This window comes from Bombus flavifrons, chromosome 14, assembly GCF_040668555.2.
Source record: "Bombus flavifrons isolate JBK064 chromosome 14, iyBomFlav1_principal, whole genome shotgun sequence".
Taxonomy (NCBI): Eukaryota; Metazoa; Arthropoda; class Insecta; order Hymenoptera; family Apidae; genus Bombus; species Bombus flavifrons.
Window position 1 is genome coordinate 11263252 of NC_138455.1, and position 21749 is coordinate 11285000.

The 21749-nt window shown below is 50.1% G+C and overlaps 1 protein-coding gene across 13 annotated transcripts in view; it reads right to left on the reverse strand.

Moving 5' to 3' along the window:
• The window catches only part of Lar (tyrosine-protein phosphatase Lar), a 279097-nt gene that overhangs the window by 103218 nt on the left and 154130 nt on the right, over positions 1–21749 (reverse strand). For 12 of the 13 annotated variants that reach the window (XM_069127175.1, XM_069127169.1, XM_069127168.1 and 9 more), the window contains one exon: positions 3601–3639. The exons of the other annotated variant lie outside the window; for it this stretch is intronic. In XM_069127175.1, the coding sequence (XP_068983276.1) occupies positions 3601–3639 (39 nt within the window). The remainder of the gene's footprint in view (positions 1–3600; positions 3640–21749) is intronic. 13 annotated transcript variants of the gene reach the window in all.

Sequence of the window (21749 nt, forward strand, 5' to 3'; positions counted from 1 at the left end):
TTAATTGAATTCCGGGATTTTTAACGGGAACGTTGGATAGAGGGGTGGCGTGACCGCGACTTTACGCCGCTGGAAAAATTGCAATTTATTCCTTTGGAATTAAAGCGTCCATTACTTCGTAACTTCGTCTCGTCGTTTGCCGCTGTCCTCGTCGTTCGTTCGCCGCGTCCGACCCTTACACGGACCTATTCTACTGTTTCGAGCGCGAGCTGCCGGCAGTTAGCCACCGACACAAACGCGTCTGCACGTTCCATTCTTCTCTGGTGCTCGTCGCGTCGTTGCTCTTTCTTTCGCGATAAAGTTACGGCTGTGAAAAGAGCGACCGGCGCCTCTCCGGGCAGTCGCGATTTGTCGGTTGCGGATTATCCGTTTCTCGCGTTTCTTTAACGAGATAAGTAACGCAAAACCGACGAGCGTCGCGAACAAAGAGCGAAAAAACAATTCTCCCGTCGTCGGCATGCGATACGAAAGAGAACTCGTTACTCCTCTTCCATTTTCCGTCTCCGCCTCTCCTCCCTCCATCCTCCGCCCTTTTCACTTTCACGAAAACAACGTTCCAATCGATCGTTCGCTTTCGATTCCGTTTTCCGCCGACGCAGACTACTAATCGCCACGCGACGCAACGCGTCTCCTCCGCCGTGGAAAGCGTAGACGCGAAGGACGAGGTCGGATGACCGCAACGACGCGTCAACGACGCCTGTATCCAAAAGTGTCCCGAAGGAGCGAAAGGAAGGAGGAGGAGCATAGATGCAACCGAGAGAATAGCACGAGATCCGGCGTCGATACGTATGCAAAGCGATTGCGTTTTAACCAACTTCTCGCCAGGAATTTCCATTAGTCTAGGAAGTCCAAGCGGCTCAGGGACAATGGCGAGGATGCGCGGCGGATTTCGGTGAACCGAGCGGTATGGCTGGTTGTTTCGACGAGATCGGCCCGCCGAACGATTTCGAATCAACGCGTCTGGTAGGGCGGATAATTCAATTTGAATATGCATGCGTACCGTGGCACCAACCTCGAAAATCCACGGGATGCGATGTTCTCAGTCGTTCCGCCGATGATTTACGCGCGGCGTTCGGCTACCGTTGGTCGTGTAACACGAGGCGAAGATCTCGCGAACGTCGTTACGTTTCAGCCTGGAATTTGCATCGATCGAGAGCAAACTCACGAGCGTTTTCTTTACGAGCGAGTCGATACCGATGCCCTGTAACGGGGGGCTGTCGGAGGCGGAGTCCAAGCGACTGGCTTCGGATCTATCTGGCACTTAAGAGAGTCTCCACGGATCTATAACGGTGGGCGCTTCGCGACGAGAAACGCCGTAGGGCCTGCGCTAAATTTATGCAAATGCATGCCGGCAATATTCTAAATAAGTAGCGTCGTCTTCGAGATATCTCGGTGCCCTGTGTCGCTTGTAAATTTGGCCGAACGTACGAACCAACGACTAATCACGGAAGAACGTCGTCGTCGTCGTCGTCGTCGTCGGTGTACGAAACGACAACGCGACGTTGTATTCCCCGTGGCAACGGTCCAAAAGGATGAGGTAACCGCGGGACGACGACATCCAGCAAAGTCTGAAATGCCGAACGAAAGGGAGAATGCCCCCTTGGCTAGCCCGATTTGCCTGCCTTTGAAATTTTTATTTCGAGAAACGAAATAGCGTTTGAACGGCGGATGCGCGCACCGCGCGGCAGGAGACATATCCGGAGAGCACTTTCGTATCTCGTTTTCAGTCGAGTCGGCTTAGTCTGGCCGAACGCTGCCGGCGCTGTACCCCGTAACTGGCTTTTAACGCTAATAGTGCTTTCAGACCCATTTAAAAGAGCATTTACGAAACGGAGAAGAACGCGCCAGTTTAGTACGTTGCAGGCTCGCGACCTTTCTGGTCTGCTCGCGATACTTGAAAAATTAAATCCTCCAGAGGCTGAGTTTACTTTTAGCCACCGTCTAGAGTTTTTAATTCCAGCTGCCGCGGAATTCAGGCGGTCGCGCGAACCTGACAACAAAAAGATTCTTCGGCTTTCGATTCGTGCGCGTCGTTAGTACGTCGTGGTTGGTGTTGGTCTGACGCGGAACAGTCGCTGTACGTCACCGGACGATCGTGAAAGTTTAAAATCTAGAAAGAAGAAAAGGGTGGCCGAGTGGAAACGGTCGATTCGATCAGCGTCGCCTCTTCGTCGGATCCGACAGCAAACTGCCTGTAGGTTTTTCAGCGCAGCCAGTTCACACACTGACGGAACGTACCAGCATATATTAGAAAGTCTCGGGTGGTGTGCTGGCAGCCGGCAGCAGGTGACACACCACCGCTCTAATCGGGAGGCAACGTTTTAACGCGGTTAATTGCGCTTCAATTAGCCGGCCGTGGCAGCGCGACTTTCTTGCTGGCGGTTCGCGCGGCCAGAAGTTTCGCAATCGTCGGTTGGCGCGGTGCAATTAGCCAGCGAGTCGTCCCGTGCATTAAGAAGAGCCGTAAAAACCGCGCGAAGATGTACCGAGGAAAATTACGCGAAGATAAAGTCCAAGTTATACCGTCGTTAAAGAGTGACGGCACTGGAGCAGCGGCGTGCTCGATTCTTAGATCTCCGCCTACTTTCTCCAATACCTTCTCGTTGTACAAATTATACGACGAGACAGTTTTCGTGACCTTAATGCGTTCGTCGCGCGCGGTATTTTCGCGCGGAGAATAACGTCGCGAGGCGTACCGAACTCTACCGAATCGATACGTCTATACATATAATATACATAGACACAGACAGACAGAGATAGGGAGACAGAGAGAGAGAGAGAGAGAGAGAGAGAGAAAGAAAGAGAGAAGAAAATTTATCGCTTGCGCCTCGTTAAGAGGCTGGAGCAGGTCGCGCCGAGGGAAAGAGACGGAAACGAGAACGCGATTCGAAAGGAAAAACCTGTCTCTCGAAATTCGATTTCGGGCCAGCCTCTCTTCGACGATATCGACCGGCCGGTCGAAGGACGGTTGGCGAATAAATCACGGAATCAATTCCGATACGTAGTCGGTGCCGCCATAAATAAAATCCGCTAGATATCGTAGATCGGCGGCTGGTATCTGAAAGAGGAGCGGGGGAAACAAATGACAGCGCATAAGCGGGCAGAAACATTCGAAAGTTGGTCCGTGCCACCACGCTCGACACGGGTTGTGCGCGCGGAATTTGAAATGCAAAGCGTGTAGCAGACCTGGCCGATAAGAGCCTCGGACCCGCTGCAAAAATACACATTAGCGGATTTGAAATTTAGATCGGTGCCGGTCATCCAAGCGAAATTGAGTACCGGCCCTCGAAAACAGGCCGATTTACGGCGGTTTGCCGCGGCTCTAACGAGGCCCTCGAAACGCAAGGAAACATAGACCGGCGTGGCCGTGCGAACCAAACTTCTTCAGACGTCGCCCAGACGTTCTTTTCTTTTTCCCTCCTTCCCCTCCCCCACCTTTCTTCTCCTTCCTTTTATTCCACTTTGCACGCTTCGTTCCTGCTCTTTTCCTTCTTCGACCCTTCGATAAATTTCGCCGCGGAGTTACGCTCGTGCAATTCGCGTCCTCGGTCACCGGGGAAACTTCGCAGCGCGCGTAGTTTGCACGCCGCTCGTACTTACTTGTCATGTATGTGATGTACTGCGAGTCGCTGATGTTTCCTGAAAGAAGCTCGTTGAGTCGAGTCGTCCATCGTTACGGAGAACGCTTCGTGCACCTCGAAACGTTCCGTTCGTTACAATCGCGTTTCTGCGCGAGTACTGCTGCGATCTTTCGATTCTCAACGAGTCGCGATATCGTTGCGCGACCGGCTGTCGATTCTCCGGTCTCGCGCTATCCTACGATCTGTTTGCGCTACGTTCTACGAGGCAGAGATATTTCTGCGCGTGCGAAAGAGGCGACGCGTGGACCCGGTTCTTCGGGCGAGTCGAGTATCGCGGAAGCTCTCGCAGGAGCGCGAAACCGCGTGGTAATTGCGTGCGCGTCCGCCCCTCGTGTTCCTTGGCTCGTAAAACGTTTGAAAGATTGTCCGCCGCCTCGATGTTTTCACGTTAAATATTTATTATTCGCTCTGCTATTCTTCTCTTACTTTTCTCTCGTCTCGCTTTCTATTCTTTATCGCGCTGGAACGTACGACTCGCTAATTGCACGGTCCTCGTGCAAAGCGATTCGAAAATTTCTTTTTCTTCAGACGTTAAATATCTAAATAAATTTCAACGACTGCCTTTCGTTGGAATACCACGCGAGGTTAAAGGCCAGATTTCCTATAAAAATCAGGTAACCGGTAAGTCTAACGGGGATTAATAGTTATTCTACGCATTCCTTGTCATAAGCTACGTTTTTAGTTATCCCCGAATCAATGATTTCGAGAAAAATTCGATACAAGCTAGGAACAAGAGATGGAAAATCTTTACGCTCGGCGTCATCGAATATCACACGACGTTCTCATAAATCTTAAGTGGGGTTTTCTGGTTCTATATCTATTAGTTGTCCGAAAAGTGTCTTTCTTTCGCAAACGTGTCTTTCACGACAGTGCACCTTCACAGAAATACGAAACCAAGTCTGTGAAACGTTTATCTCGACAGAACAGAATGGATCGTAAGTAATGCGATGAAACAATATAAAACAAAAGACGTTGCGCGTCTATCGTTTCCTCGTAAAACGAAAGAAACTTTTCGGACGACCTAATATATACGGCTTACAGTATGGTTACGTTTATCGACACTTGAAACGATCACCTGAAACCTGTGCGTACAAACACCTTATCTTACTGAAGCTCTCTTATTCGAGAAACTACGGTCATCATTTTTGTATATGATGTTCTTTAACCAACCATCCTACGTATATCGTTTACATAATTCTGCGGCGAAACAACAACCTCAGAAGCGCTCTTTGTCGAAATAAGAGATAGAAACCCTTGAATACTGATACTGTTTTAATCAAACGCACGCGTCCATGTACGTTCGTAGGGAAAATCCCATGCGTATAGGCGCCGTTTGTTATCACGACGCGTGTTGACGCGTCGCAGAAAGTGTAAATTAACTTTGAGAAACAACCTCTCCGATGACTCGTCGCGTAATAACGCAGAAGCGATACCGTTCTACCTGCTCTATCTCTCGCACGGTGCGAGCATTCTTTTCCCCTCGCGGAGTACGCGCAACGCCCTTAACCGTCCCGATCTTTCTCTCCTGACGTCGAGCTATTAGTTAAATGTTTCACCGATTTTTTTCCCCCGCTCGAGATAGGGCAGCTCCTCGATAATTCTTAGATCGAGGCCGGCTTACTTTTGACATTTTTCATCCAGAGCAGCCACCCATGCGTCTTCCCGTCTTTGAAATATTCTGCAATCTCGATAATGTTCCACGCACCTGCCTGTCCCTTGATTCAATCCTCGTTCGCCGAATACGGCGTCCGTCGCGATCGCTCATTTTTAAAATCGTGAACGTTGGACCGAGGAATATTCGAATATTTTCGCTGCAAGAAAGTAGCAATTGGAGGCTTCCCTGGTAAAAAGTCAATGGCATTTTTCCCGACAAACGCGAACGATATTAGCGCGTAATACATAATTTTAGCTAATTACCGACCGTTTCGTTCGACATATTAATTATGAAAGAACGGTATACTATTCGTAGTATGTTTCGTCGATTATTGGAATCTGATCCTCATTTTTGTATTTCGCGTAACAGAGATTCGCGCAACGCTTGGATACCGCGTACGTACCGACAATACTCGTACACATTTTCCCAATTTAGTCGCGATAGTTGCGTCTCATTGCAGGCTTGATGAAATTTCAAAACGATCTCTACGATACACGCGATAGATACTGGTACGCGAGTACACTGTCCGAGGGTTGAATCGAAAGGAAACGTTTCTCGCTGCGATAGAAAATTAGATCCGCGACAGGAGTGGCCGAAAGAAAAAGTCAAACGATCGGCCGTGGATATTTAAATGGGTCCGGCGTGGTGTGTCGGCGTCATTACCGCGAAAGCACGTCGGCATCGTAGCTAGCGATCCGCACATAGCTGACCTATATACCAGAGGCGGGACGAGCGTGCCAAAGAGAGAGATTCGTATCGCGGTCACGATTGCGCGCGCGAACGCGGGTTACTTTCACGAGAGCAAACGATCGTACACCGGTGCCTCTGTTACGCGAACAACAATTCGCTTCGTTTGCCAGCGACCAACGTGTGTATACGTACGTACGAGCGTACGTACGCTCGGCCGTATTTATTTTTCATCGAAACCTAGCGACGCGACGCGACGCGACGCGACGCGCGACGTCGCACGACACGACGCGACACGGCGCGGCGCGCGTCTGTATCGAATTTGACACCGCCAAAACGGTTGCACTCGAATTTTTTCATTTTTCAACGTTTTCCCTTCGATCCATCCGCGCGTTCGCCTAGATAGCCCGAGTGAACCGAATATGAAATTCTGGTGGAAATTTGGCGCGACGTTGGCGACAGGTCGCGAATCAGAGAGACGGATCGATCGGGGTCAAAGGTTGATTAAATGATGCCGCGATCGATATGAATACTCTGGAAATAAACGCATACGTATTTAATCGAGGCACTGAAAAAGGATCCGGCTGGATGGCCGACTCGGGCAAGCACGCTCGTTTCCACCGATACGGAATAATTCACGAGAAACTGGTAACGCAGCTACGTTACGATTCGTCGGGGTATTCGTGGCAATAATTAACGGCGCTCTCGAGCAGAGCGTAAATAAAAGTTTGGGAAACGCGAGGGATCGATGGACGCGCGGGAATGGGGTTGAGGGAAAGTCTGATGTAATTTTTATTACCGTCCATTTCGCGTTATATTCCTTCTTTATCGATGCGTCGATCTATCCAACAGCCGGCTATAGATATATGCAGCATATTCCGATTCCGTGGAAATTGGCCGTACAGACGAAACGATGTTGGTACGTAAGGGGTCGGGATACCGAGGGATAAATATCGTGGGAAAAATTAAAAAGCTGCGGCGCGGGCACGCTGTTTCACGGAAAGAAACGAGTTCGATTAAATTTCGACGTGGCGTAGGTGGAAAATAAACGACAGGACAGCAGGAAAAGAGGCGAATCGATGGCCCCGACCCGGATTAATTTTGTGGAATCGCGAGCGTGAGCCCGAAATCACGTTTAACGTTCGAGCGTTCGGACGTAGGATTGCGGATGGACGCGGTCAAGAGGATGGGTCTCTCAGGGGATTCGTGATGTACGACGTTGGCGTGGTCGGGCAGAGACACGAGCTACCCGGCTAGCTACACCAGCACGAATTCGTGACTTTGCGGCACTAATTCGAAGCGAAAACCTTTAAGCGTTTCGAGATGGCCCGGCCGCGCCGCTCTCTTTACTTCGAACGACGTTACGATAAACGCGTCTCTGAGGTATATCTCGAAGAAATAACGACTACTTTCGCGCAGATGTGGCGAGAAAGGGTTGTGCGAGATGCCTCGGATCCTCGGCTCTCGCACCCTTCCAACCAAAGTTTTCACGATTGCTCCGAAATCGTCCCATTGTGAATATAATGGGCATACCTTCCGAGTGTGACCGACCGATTGGAATCGAGTCGTCTCGAAAACCAAGTCCACGATCGGCGGGAGGAAGGGGCCGAGATTTCAATTGTCCACGCCCGCCACTGTCGTCGTCGGCAGTTCCGTACCTCCAATAGCCTATGTGGTGTCTATACCGGCCGCTAAGAGGGTGGAATTGATTAAATAATTGGCCTCTTGGATCGGGGGCTAGTTTCTGGAATGAATACGCTGGCTCTTGGCCAAGGCTCGTTCCAGCTGTCGAGGATCGGGAGGTGGAAGACGGCCGCAAGGGGTTGAAAACCACTCCTTTGCACCAAGTACCCCGCGCGATCATCACGGGAACACCGCTACTACGTGGCTCGATAAAGACAAAGAGAGCACCTTGAAAGGGGTCGGTGAAAGGGGTAATAGGTAGACGACGAAAAGGAGATGACGAGTCTTCCTGTCTAGCTGTATGCTCAGGGACATTCAGCGCCTCTGGCGCGCTACAATAGGCAGAATATTTTTTACAGTCGCGTTCATTTATACGCGTTTACTTCGCTGCGACCGTGTCGATCCACGCATCTTCCACCGTTCTCGCTCTACGATCTACGACGATAATTGCTTTCCATCGATGGAACATTGCGGCGATAAGAACGCAAAAGTCGATTAGTTTCGGGAATGGTGCGGACAACGCCGATTGGTGGTGCAATGGCCGACTTTCGAGCCGTTTGTATCGTAACGGGACGAGATACGCGATTTATATTTCGATCAAACTTCGCGCAGCCATGTTACGCGATACGTACACTGGCATTCATGAATATTGAGGACGCTTGCAACGTTTAATATAATAATTAATTAAATTGAGACGAACCCTGAAAAGTCATCGGGGATCGATCAACGAAAGGGGCTTAGTAATTATTATCCAATTTCTAAGCGTAAATCTGAATAGAATCTCGTAATTAATCAAACCAGATGTTTTTCTTATCTACGCCTTTTCCACGTACTTTATAAATGATTTCACGATTGAAATTCAAACATTCGCAAACACTCGTTGAATCTTCTAACCGATCGATTTAAAATTTTGTCACGATGTTTAAAGCAAATTGGTTTCCACGTTGGTTATACACGTACAATCGTTCGTTCGCTACTATCGTGCATAATTCTCGCAACTTTCCGCAGCTTTTTCTGTATTCTGGATCGTCGTATCGCACGAATACGTAATCGCGGTTGATTAATCGCTTCTCTGATAATCTGTGTCAATTATTACGTTTCCTGCGAGACCGGCAGGTGTCCTAATATTTACGAACGAGAGTGTACGCGTAAGTTTTTCAAACAATAGCCAATCTACCACTCACCGCTTACGTAAGCTACTTGCATTTGCTACTTTTATACATCGCCGTGCTTTTTCCCCCCTTTGTTCCTTCTTTTTTTCTTCTTCTTCTTCTTCTTCTTCTTCTTACACGCGAATCAGAATCTCGATCGGAAAAACGGATAGCGAAAATGCGACCCAGTAAAACAAGAGTCGGTAATTTTATTGCAGTTGGCGCGGCGATTCGGTCAGCCAGCCGTTAACACTCACGACGCGTTAAAGACCTCGAGACTTCGCGTGATAGCCCTTCGAGAAACTCGTTTCAGGTGATAGGAAGCATGCGATTAAAGCGACTGTTGGCTGTGTTGCTGTACTAATTAGAGTCTGGTTTCCATGACGCGTTGCACCGTTCGAGTTCGATGCCGACGTACGAACAACTTGAATCGGATTCGCGAAACCATCCAACGGGTTACGTTCGCGAGACCAAAGTCGATCGACTTTGCTAAATCGCTCTCCTACGATTTTTCATCCACTACGCTCCCTTTTCACCTTTTGTCCAACAACCTGACGATTGAATCGACCGCGATGGAAAAACACGACAAGTACGTTTTCCTTGATTTACGGATTTTTACCTCGTTTTACGATACGATAATACGGCGTCCTTTTGGATAAATCACGATCCACTGATTTCCCTCTTTCCCGTGGAACAACCTGTCGGCGCAATTACCATTATCGACACCGTAGGGTATTTCGAGGAGGAGTTAATCGATTCGATAGACGATGCCGCGTACCTGGACGCGCGATAAGGGGTAGCTAGTGGAACGAGGCTTCTAGAACTAGGACCATTTCGATGCCGATCACGAGGAAGCAGCTAAGGGCGAGCGGGAGGAGGGGGACGAGGCGAGGTAAAGCGGTTTCGGAGGGTCTTCAGATAATAGACATAAATATTCGCCGGGTTTTTCGGATTTATATTTCGCGCGTATCAGCCATCTCATTTGCATGGAGAATTTACTGTGCGCGACGCACCCCTTGCCAGCGTTTTCGGACCGCTTGCACGTACGTGAGAGAGCACACGCGGATGCCGGTGATCGCGGCAGGGCTGCCTAGTCAAACTCGGTAACAAAAGGAAGGAGAGCAAGAGAGGGAAAGAGAAAAAAGCAGACGGAATGAGAAATGGAGGAAAAACGAAGGGCAACGTTCAGAAGATATAGCCGGTCGATATAACTCCTGGCTAAGCTGCGCGCTATTGAAAAATGATATTCTAGTCCCGCGAATGAAATATTATCGCTTCCTATTCCGTCGCGCGATCTTCCCGTGAATAGCCCGTTCGTTCGCCGTCTACGAGGATACTCGAATCGTTCGTGACCGATCGACTGGAATTCGTCTCTCTCCAAAGTCAAAGACAATTAATGACACGGAGTGCGCGCGCGCGCGCGCCATCGCGCTCATTCTTTTTTCCCGCTTGGCGAGATCTCTGTGATCTCGTCGAACCAACCGCGATCAGTCTGCAAAAGGTGGACCGCACGGACAGAGGATCGAGATTTGAAACAGACCGAAATCACGATCCTTTCTCTGGTCCGAGGAAAAAGCGGTAAAATATCGCTCGGTCGAGCATGCTTTTTACTCGGTTGCCAAACCGAGAGAAAAAAAAGGAAGAGAGAAAGAAGGGAAAAAGAAGGAGAAAAGAGGGAGAATGAAAAGGATAATAATTGATAAGCGCGTGCGTCGTCGGATACAATTTTCGTGGTTTCCCACGGGTACGATAGCGAGATTGGTATTTGGAGGCGAATCGCGGAGACTGCTTGGCATCAAATTCGGTAAGAAGTTTTCCCGTGGAAGAAGAGATTATCGGAGAATCGCGGGCACGATGAGCGGGGACGAGCAGCGGCGGCGTAAACGATTTCGACGAAATATCGATCATACGGACAGGTATACGGATTCGGAGAGCAGAACGCGCTCGAATAGGTGGAATCGTTCGAGTAATTCCCTTTTACGGTTCTATCGGCCCGTTCCATGGCTGGGTAATGTTCGAGGTGCACGGCGAAAGAGAAACATAAGCGGTAAGAAAAGAGGGCCAGCAAACGAGCTGAATCGGGGGAAAAGAAATTCGCCAGGAAGCCAAGGAAACAGTCACGGATAGGCATCCCGCGACTGCAACTGCAGCTGCAAAAACTGTTCGGAATTTTTACTCCAGTTTTATGATTTAAATCGCACACTCCGCGATATTCTGCGATTCCGCTCGACTCCCTCCGGCGAAGGCAGCCCCGAGAACGTAGCAGGTAAAAGAGTCACAATCGAGTCAGCAGTTGATTTTACGCTTTATTTTTACGGTTCTACGCGCGGTGTACACCGTGCCGCGATCTTCCACGATAGTTTCCATTTCCGTACGCTTGTCTCCTTTATTTCGCCAGATCTTATCGTCCGGGCCGGGTCCGCCACGTATCGTCAACCGATCGTCAGCGATTCCAAGGAAACGAGAAACAGTCAGGCCCAGCCCTGGCTCCTCTCGTCTCTCGCCACACGACACTCGCTTGTAACGGCGACTGCGCGCGACAACGTTCGAACCATTTCTCCTGCTATCTGGCAAAATGCGCTCCATGACGATACGTGTGCATTTCGGTTGGCTCGCGGTGAACCGCGTGCTATGATCAGGACGGCGTAATAACGAGAAAGCATAAATTGACAATTTGTCTCGGAGTATTGGTTCGCCCGGCTACCAGCCAGGTCAAACGAAATAATTGGTACTCCCTATCGAGTCAAGTACTACCCTTCCCTCCCCCTCTACCCGTTGCCTTCGCCGTCGTCTCTCTTGCTCCTGCGTCTCCATCCGCCGCACTTCCCAAATTCCCGGTCGTTGCAACGGACGCGAGAAATTATTAGCCGACGTTTTGCCGTGTCTAGATTTGCCCTACAGACTCTTAGCAGCGTGGAACGGAGTCGATACCGATGCACGGTAACCGCGGTGTATTCGACGATCGATTCTACAGCGATCGCAGAAACCGTGCATAAATCGGCGGTCCTAGGCGAAAGAGAAGCGCGCGCGTCTAACACGATCGTTGAAAATTATCGCATCGCCGATAAAGAGCGAGATTTTCGAATCGACGCAATCGATGCACCGGCGGCAGAACGAGAGCAATTTTCCTCGAAATCCAGAAATACGCGGCAGTTTTGCAGCTGCCGGCGACGACTCTTCGACGTTCTATTTATATATATACCGCGCTTCAAGAACGGCCGCCGCTAGTTATACGCTCAATTCGGTACGAATGAGCCCCAACGGAGGAATAGTCATAAACCTTTCGCTGGAAATTCAAACGCGACCCGGCTTTCCGAACAATTTGCTTCGAGCTCGCGAGACCACGCGATGCCATCTCCCGGTTTGATTCACGGACGGGCGGCCAGCGGTGCTGTCGATCGCATACGACGACGATGCGACACGCCTCTCGCAACGGATCGCAAAGATTCCTTTGCAGAGACAAGCTCGAACGCGACAATCGAAATATTAGAACCGACGGAGACGCCAAAGTACGCAGAGAGGAACGTGTTGCAATGACGCAGGATCCAGCGAGCGAGATAAGACGTGGCCGGAGCATCGCGCGCGAACAAACCGGCAGATACGAATCTTCGTGTGCAAAGTCGAAGAACGTCGGACAGCGCGGCCGACTTTCTTCCATCGAAAACCGTAGAAACTTGGCCGAAACGACTCAATACCTTTTACCAGACAGGAAAATACTCGCCAGTGCTGTTTTCCAAGCGTACAGGGAGGAAGACGCCGGAGCTATACTCACGGAGCTATTAGCTTAATAATTCGCGTGCCCGTCGTTCTTTGGGCTCTGGACGGCGGTCTACCGACGAGGGTACACCTGGAATCAAGCCGTGGCAATCTCGAAGAGAAGGTGGTCGTAGAGCCTAAGCAGGGCAGAGGTTACGAAGAAAGGCAGGTGTTCCTCGAACACGCACAGACCACGCAAGCCTCGCATTTTTCAAACGAGCCCTCGGCGTCGAAAAAATTCTACCGTGCCACTCTCTGCTGCTTTCCCAGTGAACCGAACACACGCAGTCGCCAAGGATATACACGCTGTATGCTTTTAAATCGCGTAGCAAGTGTACGTGGCGAACGCTCGAAAAACGCAAGGGCTGTTTCAACTTCCATCCTCCTATCGATCACGTGCATTAGCATCCTGCTAGGTGCTGCGAGGTGTACATACCGTAAGACGTGAAAGCTTCCACGGGGTTGGAGGAGGATCGCGGACCGATGTTCGGCGCAGTCTCGCCAGCCGCATATTCTTGGTCGCGGGTCATAAATTCGAACGGCGAGAAAGGTAAAAGTAGTTGGAATCGAAGAGGCTCCTGCGCGCAAACCTCGACCTTAATGTCCGCGAAACGCGGGTAATAACGCGGAAGGCGGATTTTTCACAGTGACTTGTCAGGGTTTATACCGAGGTAAGAATAGAGAAAGAGAGAGAGAGAGAGAGGTTTTATTTGCGTTTGTTCCTCGGCTGCGATTTGCACGAGGAACGACGCTCTTGTAGCGATATTGCGGCGCGAGGAGGATTAGGAAATGAAACGCGTCGAAGGGGAGTAGCCCGCCGGATGTTCTTGTCTTATTCCTAGCGCCGAATATCTCGAAGCAAGACGGTTCGTGGAAAATTGGACGCGGCGGCGCGTTATCTCGAGAAGCCGAGCGGCCGGGCTAACTCTTCCGCGAAGGTAAACGATAGACGATTAGGAGTTTCCCTCTCGTTCTCGATACCAAGGGAAACGAATCGTTGGCCCCTCGGAGCAGAGTGGCCCTCGAGTGTCATCGTAGCTTTTAATTAAGCTTCACTTGCCCGTGCAAACTTTGTTGTTGGACGCCGGGGCGTAGACTCCTCCGGGACAGGGTCAGGTAATTCAGTCTGAACGGACGGACAGCAACGAGAAGTTTATATTGGTAGACTAGCGGGAGACGCGTTCGCTCTATTATTATGTTTCGTATTTCTCGTTCGTACCACTCGTTGTATGCGTTTCACATGGACCAGTTCTGGCAAACTTGACGAAAAAGAATCACGGGCGCGAAAGCCTCGTGCGCTGCACGTCTGAATTAATTCCGTTTGAAAAACGATGGTCGAAAGAAAGTGCGGCGTTCGAGCGGAAAACGGGTCAGCTTTAATTGCGACCAACCAACAGTTTGTTCTTAAAACGGCTTCCTGTGCCGTCGGTTATTTCAGTCCAGCTGAGAAATCCACGACTCTTGGCGTTCCGGTGCGCCGCTGCGGCGTTGTTTTTGCCAAAAGTAAGCCACCGTCCGACAGGATCAGCCTTTATTTTCTTTGGGAACTCGGCGAAGCTTATCTCGTTCCCAAGTGTTTCGCCGCATTAACGACTAATCCTTCGAAAATAATTACGCCAAGAACCGCTTTCCTCCACGATTTTCCTTGTGGAGTTTCGCTCAGCCGGCATGCCCGCACGATCGCCCATCGTTCCACTGGAATCGTCCGAAACTGTCGACGCTCGTGCGTATCCGATATCGCTCGCGACATCGTCTTCGCGAACAACGATCCTCGATGGCCAAAGAATTTTCCAACTCGAAGCGTGTCACGTCGCGCCTGACCAGCCAGTAGGCTGTTCTACTTGACACGGTGAGTGTACTTGGGGCGCCTCTGTCGGAATCGATCGGGAAACTTTCTGTTAAAAATTTAACGAATCCGGGATAGGACCAAAGTTGAAGTTAGCCTCGAGTTAAGTCAGCGTACGCGAGCGCAACAATTTTTCCACTTTTTAATGGAAATGTCCCAAAATCGGTACGGATTCTTCCCGCTTCTTGCCATATTCCGTCGAATCCGCTCCTTTACGCACGCTGGTTGGTTAACCGCGGAATAATTTTGGTTAACCACCCAAGTGTTGACATCCTGCGGCGTATCGTGTCCAAATTCTCATTTGTCGTCTGCCAATAATCGTTTGTACAGCGTTCGCTAGCGAATCGAAGGCACGGAGACTGCAAGTTACGGTATTTGCGCTGGCGGAAGGCGGAGGACGAAGGACGAAGGAGGGCGGAAGCGTAGAGAGGTCGTAGATTTCGATGCGGCAACGATGGGCCATCGTGGACGTGGCGAGGAGAGCGTCTGGCAAGTTTTTCCCATAAATACCGATTATTAAATGTGGCGACTGGTCGCGGTGCGGTGACCAGGGAACGCGAGGCAAGGCTGCTGGCTGTGGTCTCGAGAAATGGTCGACCAGTCGACGATACATAGTCGGCTGGCAGCGAGGGTGGACAGAACGAGCAGAGCGAACAGAACACGGGAAACGCGAAGAGCTAGCACACGGCCAGAGGAGAGGAGGGGGACGAGTCGCAGGGTCGTGTTCGAGGCTGGCTTTAATACAGGTACAATGCCAGTGGCGTAGGCTTTATGATGACGAAGAGCACCTGGGGGACCGAGAACCCTGCAATTTCCTCGCTGCCTCGACCCGTCGCACCTGTACCGCTCTCGCTATACACCGACGCTCTATGCATGCACACCCTCCCTCTCCTCCGCCTTCCATTCGAACCGGGCCACACCGCGGTTGCAAGGGACCAATTTGTATTCGGACGTGGAATCGCGGTGATGCGTCTTCGATAATCTCTTTGGGAATTAGCCAGCGGCTACTCGAGGAACATCCACCGGCTGTGTGCGGTTCGATAAACGGACCGGACGATGCGTCAGAGACGATGCTCTTCCGCTTAAACTCGAAGAGTTACAACATCGCCGTGGAAGCGTTTTTCCAAAGGACGTTGCCATCGATGTCGCCACGTAACGTTCGTACGCGTACAAAACCGCACGAGCTGCTACGTCCGCGGTGCGACGATAACGGCGATCGAGAGAAACGCTGTAACGTACGTGGACCTACGTGCGCGACTTTCAACGGGGTTGACGTCCGTTTCCGACGAATCTAAAGGCTTTTAATGCTAAAAGCGATTGAAATTACTTTGTATTAAGGAAACCCGCAACCGAATTCTATCCGTACGCGTATAAAATTGCCGAACTTCAAAACCAATTTTCTCTTAAACTGCCGAAGCAATTTCAATTCAATTTTCACTGAGTGGTCCGCCAATAGCGCTAAATAAATTCAATACGCCACATTTTTATAAACATTCTATGGAAATGTTAAACAACGTTTAATAAATAGTCTGAGAGGACAAACGATCATTTTTTTTTCCAATTTATTTCCGACTCGAGCTATTCGTTTGTTTTGTCGATTAATTCGAATTAGTCGAATTAATCCGAATATTCAGGTTCCGGTGATATTCGAGCAGCAGGAAATTCGATACGCTTCGACGTTCGTTTACTTGCGCGACGCAGCGGTACGCAACGAACGGATACCGAAGCTTCAACCATCTCGAACGACTTCTTCTATTCTTCTAGCTTTTTCCATCGGACGTTGCTGCGTAAGCGAAGCGGCCGTTGAACGCGCGCGAGCAACCGTAGACGATGCTATCGCTTTCTCGACTCGTTCGTAGATTCTCGATAAGACCAGTTTCCTCTTGCAGGAAACACGAGTCTCGTTAGGAAACGCCATCGTCCCCGTCTGGCTTTCTACGTGTTCATGACCATCGACAGCGAAGAAGGATGCGCGTTGAAAAGCGAATCGTTGAACCAGCCGGAAAGCGGAAATAGCCGGAGCAGCGACGTGGAAACGACGGAAGAAAGATTCAAACGATCGTGGGAAAGAAAGGAAAGCCGACGGGATCGACGCGGCAAGGGGAAGGTTCGCGCTGGTTTGCATATTCCAGCGGATCGTTAAACCAGAAAAACTTTTAATCGTTTCGACAACGACTCGGCTCGCTTTTCCTTATATTTGCGTTGTACCCAAGCTACCTCGCGATTCCTCGGAGACCCGTTGAAAAAGAAACTCGAGGGAACGAGGCCAACGCGATATTATCTCGTGGATCCTGTCTGAACGTCCGAGTTGTATCGTTCTCCGTTCTGAATTGGCGTTATGAACGAACCAGCGCTGAAAGGATTAACGTTCGTCTATAGATGGCGATCTATTTGTCGACTCGTGGTTGGAACGAAGAACCAGCACGCGTCGATCCCTGTACGCGACGATGCTGCGTCGTCGCTGTGGCATATATTTCGTATCCGTGTGGGGGGCGAAAAGAAGCAAACACTCGGTGAAAGAGGGGAGGAGAGAAGGGAGAGAGAAAGTCTAGGAAAGGAGCCAGAGAGCGAAGCATTACAAGATTTCCCGACCCTCTGCGCGGCCGTGTATATTTGTACGCGCGCGCAAACTTTATGTACACTCGTCGAAAGCGAGCACGGATGTGGCCCACGGGACCGCGAGGGAGCGGCCGGAGAAGAAAAACAGAGTATAAAGAAGCGTACGAAAGAAACCACTGTCGACGCGGAAGAGGTGGTGGAGCGAGCGCGAATTCCTGGGAAACACGGAAAAGTTGGTAATTAAAGCGCGTGGAAGGCCGAGGGGAAGGGAGAGACGGTGGACCAGCGAGAGGAACGGAGAAAGGGTGAAAACCGGGCATGGGCGAGCGAAAGACCAGGAGAACCCGCCCAGGAAAATGCATGGAAATGTATTCCCGGGAGCAAAAGCGCGCCGAGGGTGAAACCAAGAGACGAGGAGAGACCGATAGGGAAACCGAGAAGCAGAGAGCGAGAGGCAGGATGGGAGGACCGAGGCAGGCCAACGAGGAACACGAAGAAGGAGGAAGACGGTGGCGATGAAAAAAGGAGGGATGACAGAAACTGCGACCAGGGTGTTGGAGATATTATAAGGGTTGAAAAGCCGACGCCACCCTGTCACCGAGAAATTATACCCGATTCTTCCAACTAGCCTTGCCCGAAGCCGCTGCTGCCGTTTTCTATCCCTGTCAGAATGCGTCGACACGCTCGACCTCAAGATGCAGCGATTTCTCCTTCGCTTTCTACCGTCTCCCTTTTGCTTCCGACCGGTTTATTCGAGTTATCGCGGCTTCCTCTACGACGCCACCATATCTTCTTTCCTATAATTTCCCTTTACCTCGAGTTCCTTTCATTATCGCTGCGAGAGCGGTTTTACGCGATTACCATTGTGAAACTTCCTCAAATTAAAATGCCTTCTGCGGATAAAAGATAATAGATCGTTTACAATGCACTTTGTTTCAGCTTGATAACTCGATTAGCTGTTGGCAATCGGACGAGAGCTGGTTCTTTCCAGGCTCGCGTTGACGGACATACGTTCGCAGCCGTGCAACCAACCACACCCTTTCGTTCGCCGTTTCTCAAGCTCGCTTCATCGCCCAGCTAATTTTTCCTTTTGTCCCTCGCACGTTTCGCGGGGCCCCGCTCTACTTTCTCTTTCGCGCGATTCGAAGCAGCACGTTCGAGGTTCGAACCTTGCGAGAGGGTTGAATTTGGCATTGTCACGCGGAATAATTTCCTCGTCCGACCTTCGACGTTTTACGGTTTAACGTCGTGTCCCGAACAGCCAGGCTGTCACAAAAATTTCGTCGCAAGTTTATCGGAAGCGTGGCCGCGCGTTGACAAAACAAAATTCAACGCGACTCGCTGCGAGGAATTTAGAATGACAGTGGTTTGTGCTGGCCGCCCGACCACACGCCAGGGTATTTCGCAGGCCTCGTCGAATCGGAATTCGTATGAAAATCGAGAGGGTTAACATTCGCGTCAAGAACGGAACGAAATCAAACGATTCATAACACGTTGCCACGAGCACGCGTGCCGCTAACAGTTACGGTAGTTGCAACGCCATTCACTGGTCGATTCGAGGCATTTTAGGGCCGGTTAACTTTCTTCCCAATCCGGATCACGAACCGACTTCCGCCGGCTAATCCTGCGAGAACAACGAGAACAGATTCGGCAACAAGGCAAAGTAATGGGCCCCAGTTAGAGTTTCCGTTGCACGCACCGTCCGGCAAGTTGGAGAAGAGTGTACGGTAAATTGGCAAAGTACCAGGTGCCCCGGTTCGTCGTATTTCGTAACGAGTCATCGTCGAATTGGCGGAAAAATTCGTAGAAAAATTCGCAATCCGTTGCTTCCGGAATCAAATACGGAATATTCCTGGTTCGGTAAACGCGTAGGTTGCAGTCTAACCACGAGCCCGTTAACGCGGAGATCGCGACGAAAGGGTCAGAAGTCCTGGAACGATCGCCCCGAGTCCTTCTCCGTAATCTTCGTCGAAACGACCTGCATCGATATTCGTCTCGTTCTCGGAAACTGCAAGCAGGTCTGCTCACATTCGGCGAATTCGTCGAGGCATGAGCGGCCGTTTAGCGGCGAATGCAAACAGCCGATGCGTGGGATCCCTCGGCTGCTACGTCTGCTCGTTCCTCGACGCGCTGACCCGAGTGTATCGACATCGAGGTTACACGGAACCACATGCCAGTGCGGTCTCTCTTTGTGTGTACTAGTAGTGGCGGTAGTAGTATAGCCCGGCACGCTCTATACTCGGCGAACTTAATTTCCCCAATTTCGACCGCGCTTCGTCGACCACACGATGCAATTTATACCGAGCAATCCCTTCCACCGTGTAGCAGGGTAATATCTCCGGAGGTCGTGCGCGACGATTTAGAGAGAGTTTGGACCTATCGAACTGTAGCTGCACCGACGTCGCGAGAAGAAAACAACCCTTCTTGCCTCCTAAGGTTTTCCCCTAAATTAACCACACTACGATCCATTAAAATTCCCTGCAATACGAGGTCGCAGAATCGTACAAACTCGTCGGACGCGCTTTCTACTAAATCTCTTCGTCGAAAGATACGCGTGGAAAATTTCCTCGTTGCGAATCCAGGTATCGCTGGGAATTCAGACGCACTCGTTAGCGATGCTTGCAGCCTGCAACTCGATCTTTCAATCCGTCTCGCCGGTTTTCTACCTATTACGCGTTCGCTCGCATAATCAGCAATTTCTTATCCTTCGTCCAGTGTCACGATATCGCGCTCGGACGCGACAGCGAAGGGTCGGCGAGTTTAGGGGGTTTCCATGAAGGAAATTTCGAAATTTCTCGGAGCTCCTACGTGGCCAGATCGACTGGACTGACAAGCCTTATCGGTGGAATCCAAAGGCAGGGATCTGGTCGGTAAACAAGCCCGACGTTCGTTCGGATCTGATTACGGGTTTACGGAGAAAGTAATACACCTAACGAGGCGAAGCACGTAATTACGCAATGGCGTGTTAGGAAAGTATAGCCTTCGGCGCGGTCATTCGGTCGCGTTCGTTCCTTACGTGACGGTTTCTTTTGCTGCGCGTCGATTCTCCTATCGTCGAACGCGGTCGCCGCTCGACGAGCTCAACGAAAACGAGACGCGCGCTGCTGGAACGAAAGAAGAGGAACCGGGCGAGGTTTCGGCTAAGCCTCTTAGCATATTTCGTCCAAGTTCGCTATTGTTATTGCGACGTCTATTTTTATTGTATTAATTATCCCGTGATCCTCTTACGAAGTTCGAATTAATTGGGTATTTTATAATGAGAGAGAACGCGAACGAAGAAGAGAAGAGACGGTTGAGAGAACAAAGGATATGAAAAGCGAACGGAGGGAGAGAGAAAGAGTGAGCAAGAGAGAGAGAGGGGGGCGGGAAGAACGCGAAACTGTTTGGCTTACCACCAACTTTCACGACGGTCCTTAGCCGAGGGGACTCTCGAGTCGATTCCCCGGGTAATCTCTCTCCTCGGTTTAATGAAACCAGGCCTTGAGTGGATCTCGAGCGTTCTCAAATTTTTCCCAACTGTTTCTCGCAGATAAACGTTCGTATGGTCGAACGATCGTACAATCGAGAGGCAACAGCCAACGTCGTTTATCGAACGCGGAACAAACGATACGCGTTACACTCTATCGGACTGCACACGATACACCAACTACATCACGCCGACGAATTCGTGGATAATGATTGGCGTGCGTGCGCCAAACGGGAACCACTTTTCCTCGAGAAAGTCATGATCACCGTGCGAATAACGCACGCCTTTTTCCGCAGGTGGAATATACCCACCGATAATCCTCCCGAGAAAACGAACAAATCGACTTTTACCTTTTCTACTCGCACGTTACCATTAGCCGTAGGGTCACGAAACAACCGAGAACAAGCTTCAGAATCGTGTTCATAGGTCGAGCTTTTGACTCCTGTATTATTAGGAATTGTCGAAGATTTCGTGATAATTAGATCTGGGATGTCTACGCATTTATGCGATGTATAAAACGCTTACAAATTGTTCAACGAAAAATACTTGTCGCGATATTTAAAATTCAGAGGATGATGCCAATTTGTAAAAATATAAATTTACATATTATCGTCGCAACGACTTATATTCGATAATTCTACGTCAATGTTTATCGTCGAAATTTCGCAGAGAACGAGATTCGCCTGTCAAGCAAAGTACTTACAAATTTCATCGCAATATCGTCGGAGGGAAATCCGAGGAACGATGGATTATTCGCCACTGCTGTTTTCGCGAATCCGGATGAGCACACATGCCCCGTGAATCGGAGCAAACGATGCTTTAATGGCACTCGATCGCCGAGTACTCCGCGGTATTTTCGCGCTCGCGAGTCAGGTGTTCTTTCGTTCGGTGTGCATAAGTGGGTTTAGCAACAAAGTCTTTATTAATCTCAAGTTTTGTCTCGTGTGCGCAATACGTGTATTTGCCATTCGTTTGTAAATGTCGCGTTACTCGATCTTCTCGACGTTACGCGGACGAGCAATTGATAGATTAAAAATAAATACGAGAAGGTGTTGCGTTTCCACAGACTTAATCGGCCATAAGTTGAGAACTTTCCGCGTATTTTCTAACCGCTTCGGAATATCCAATCGTCGTCCAATCGAAGGAAGTCGTAACGGAAACCACACTGGTTCGTGTTTGTCTTTTTAACGTCTTCAACTCTGTTCGACATATTCGATTCTTTCTAAGAAAACACTCGCCATGTCCTATAATTATATTGTCGAGAACAGTGCCTAATCGAATGGTGAAATTGCGACGAAGGTTACAT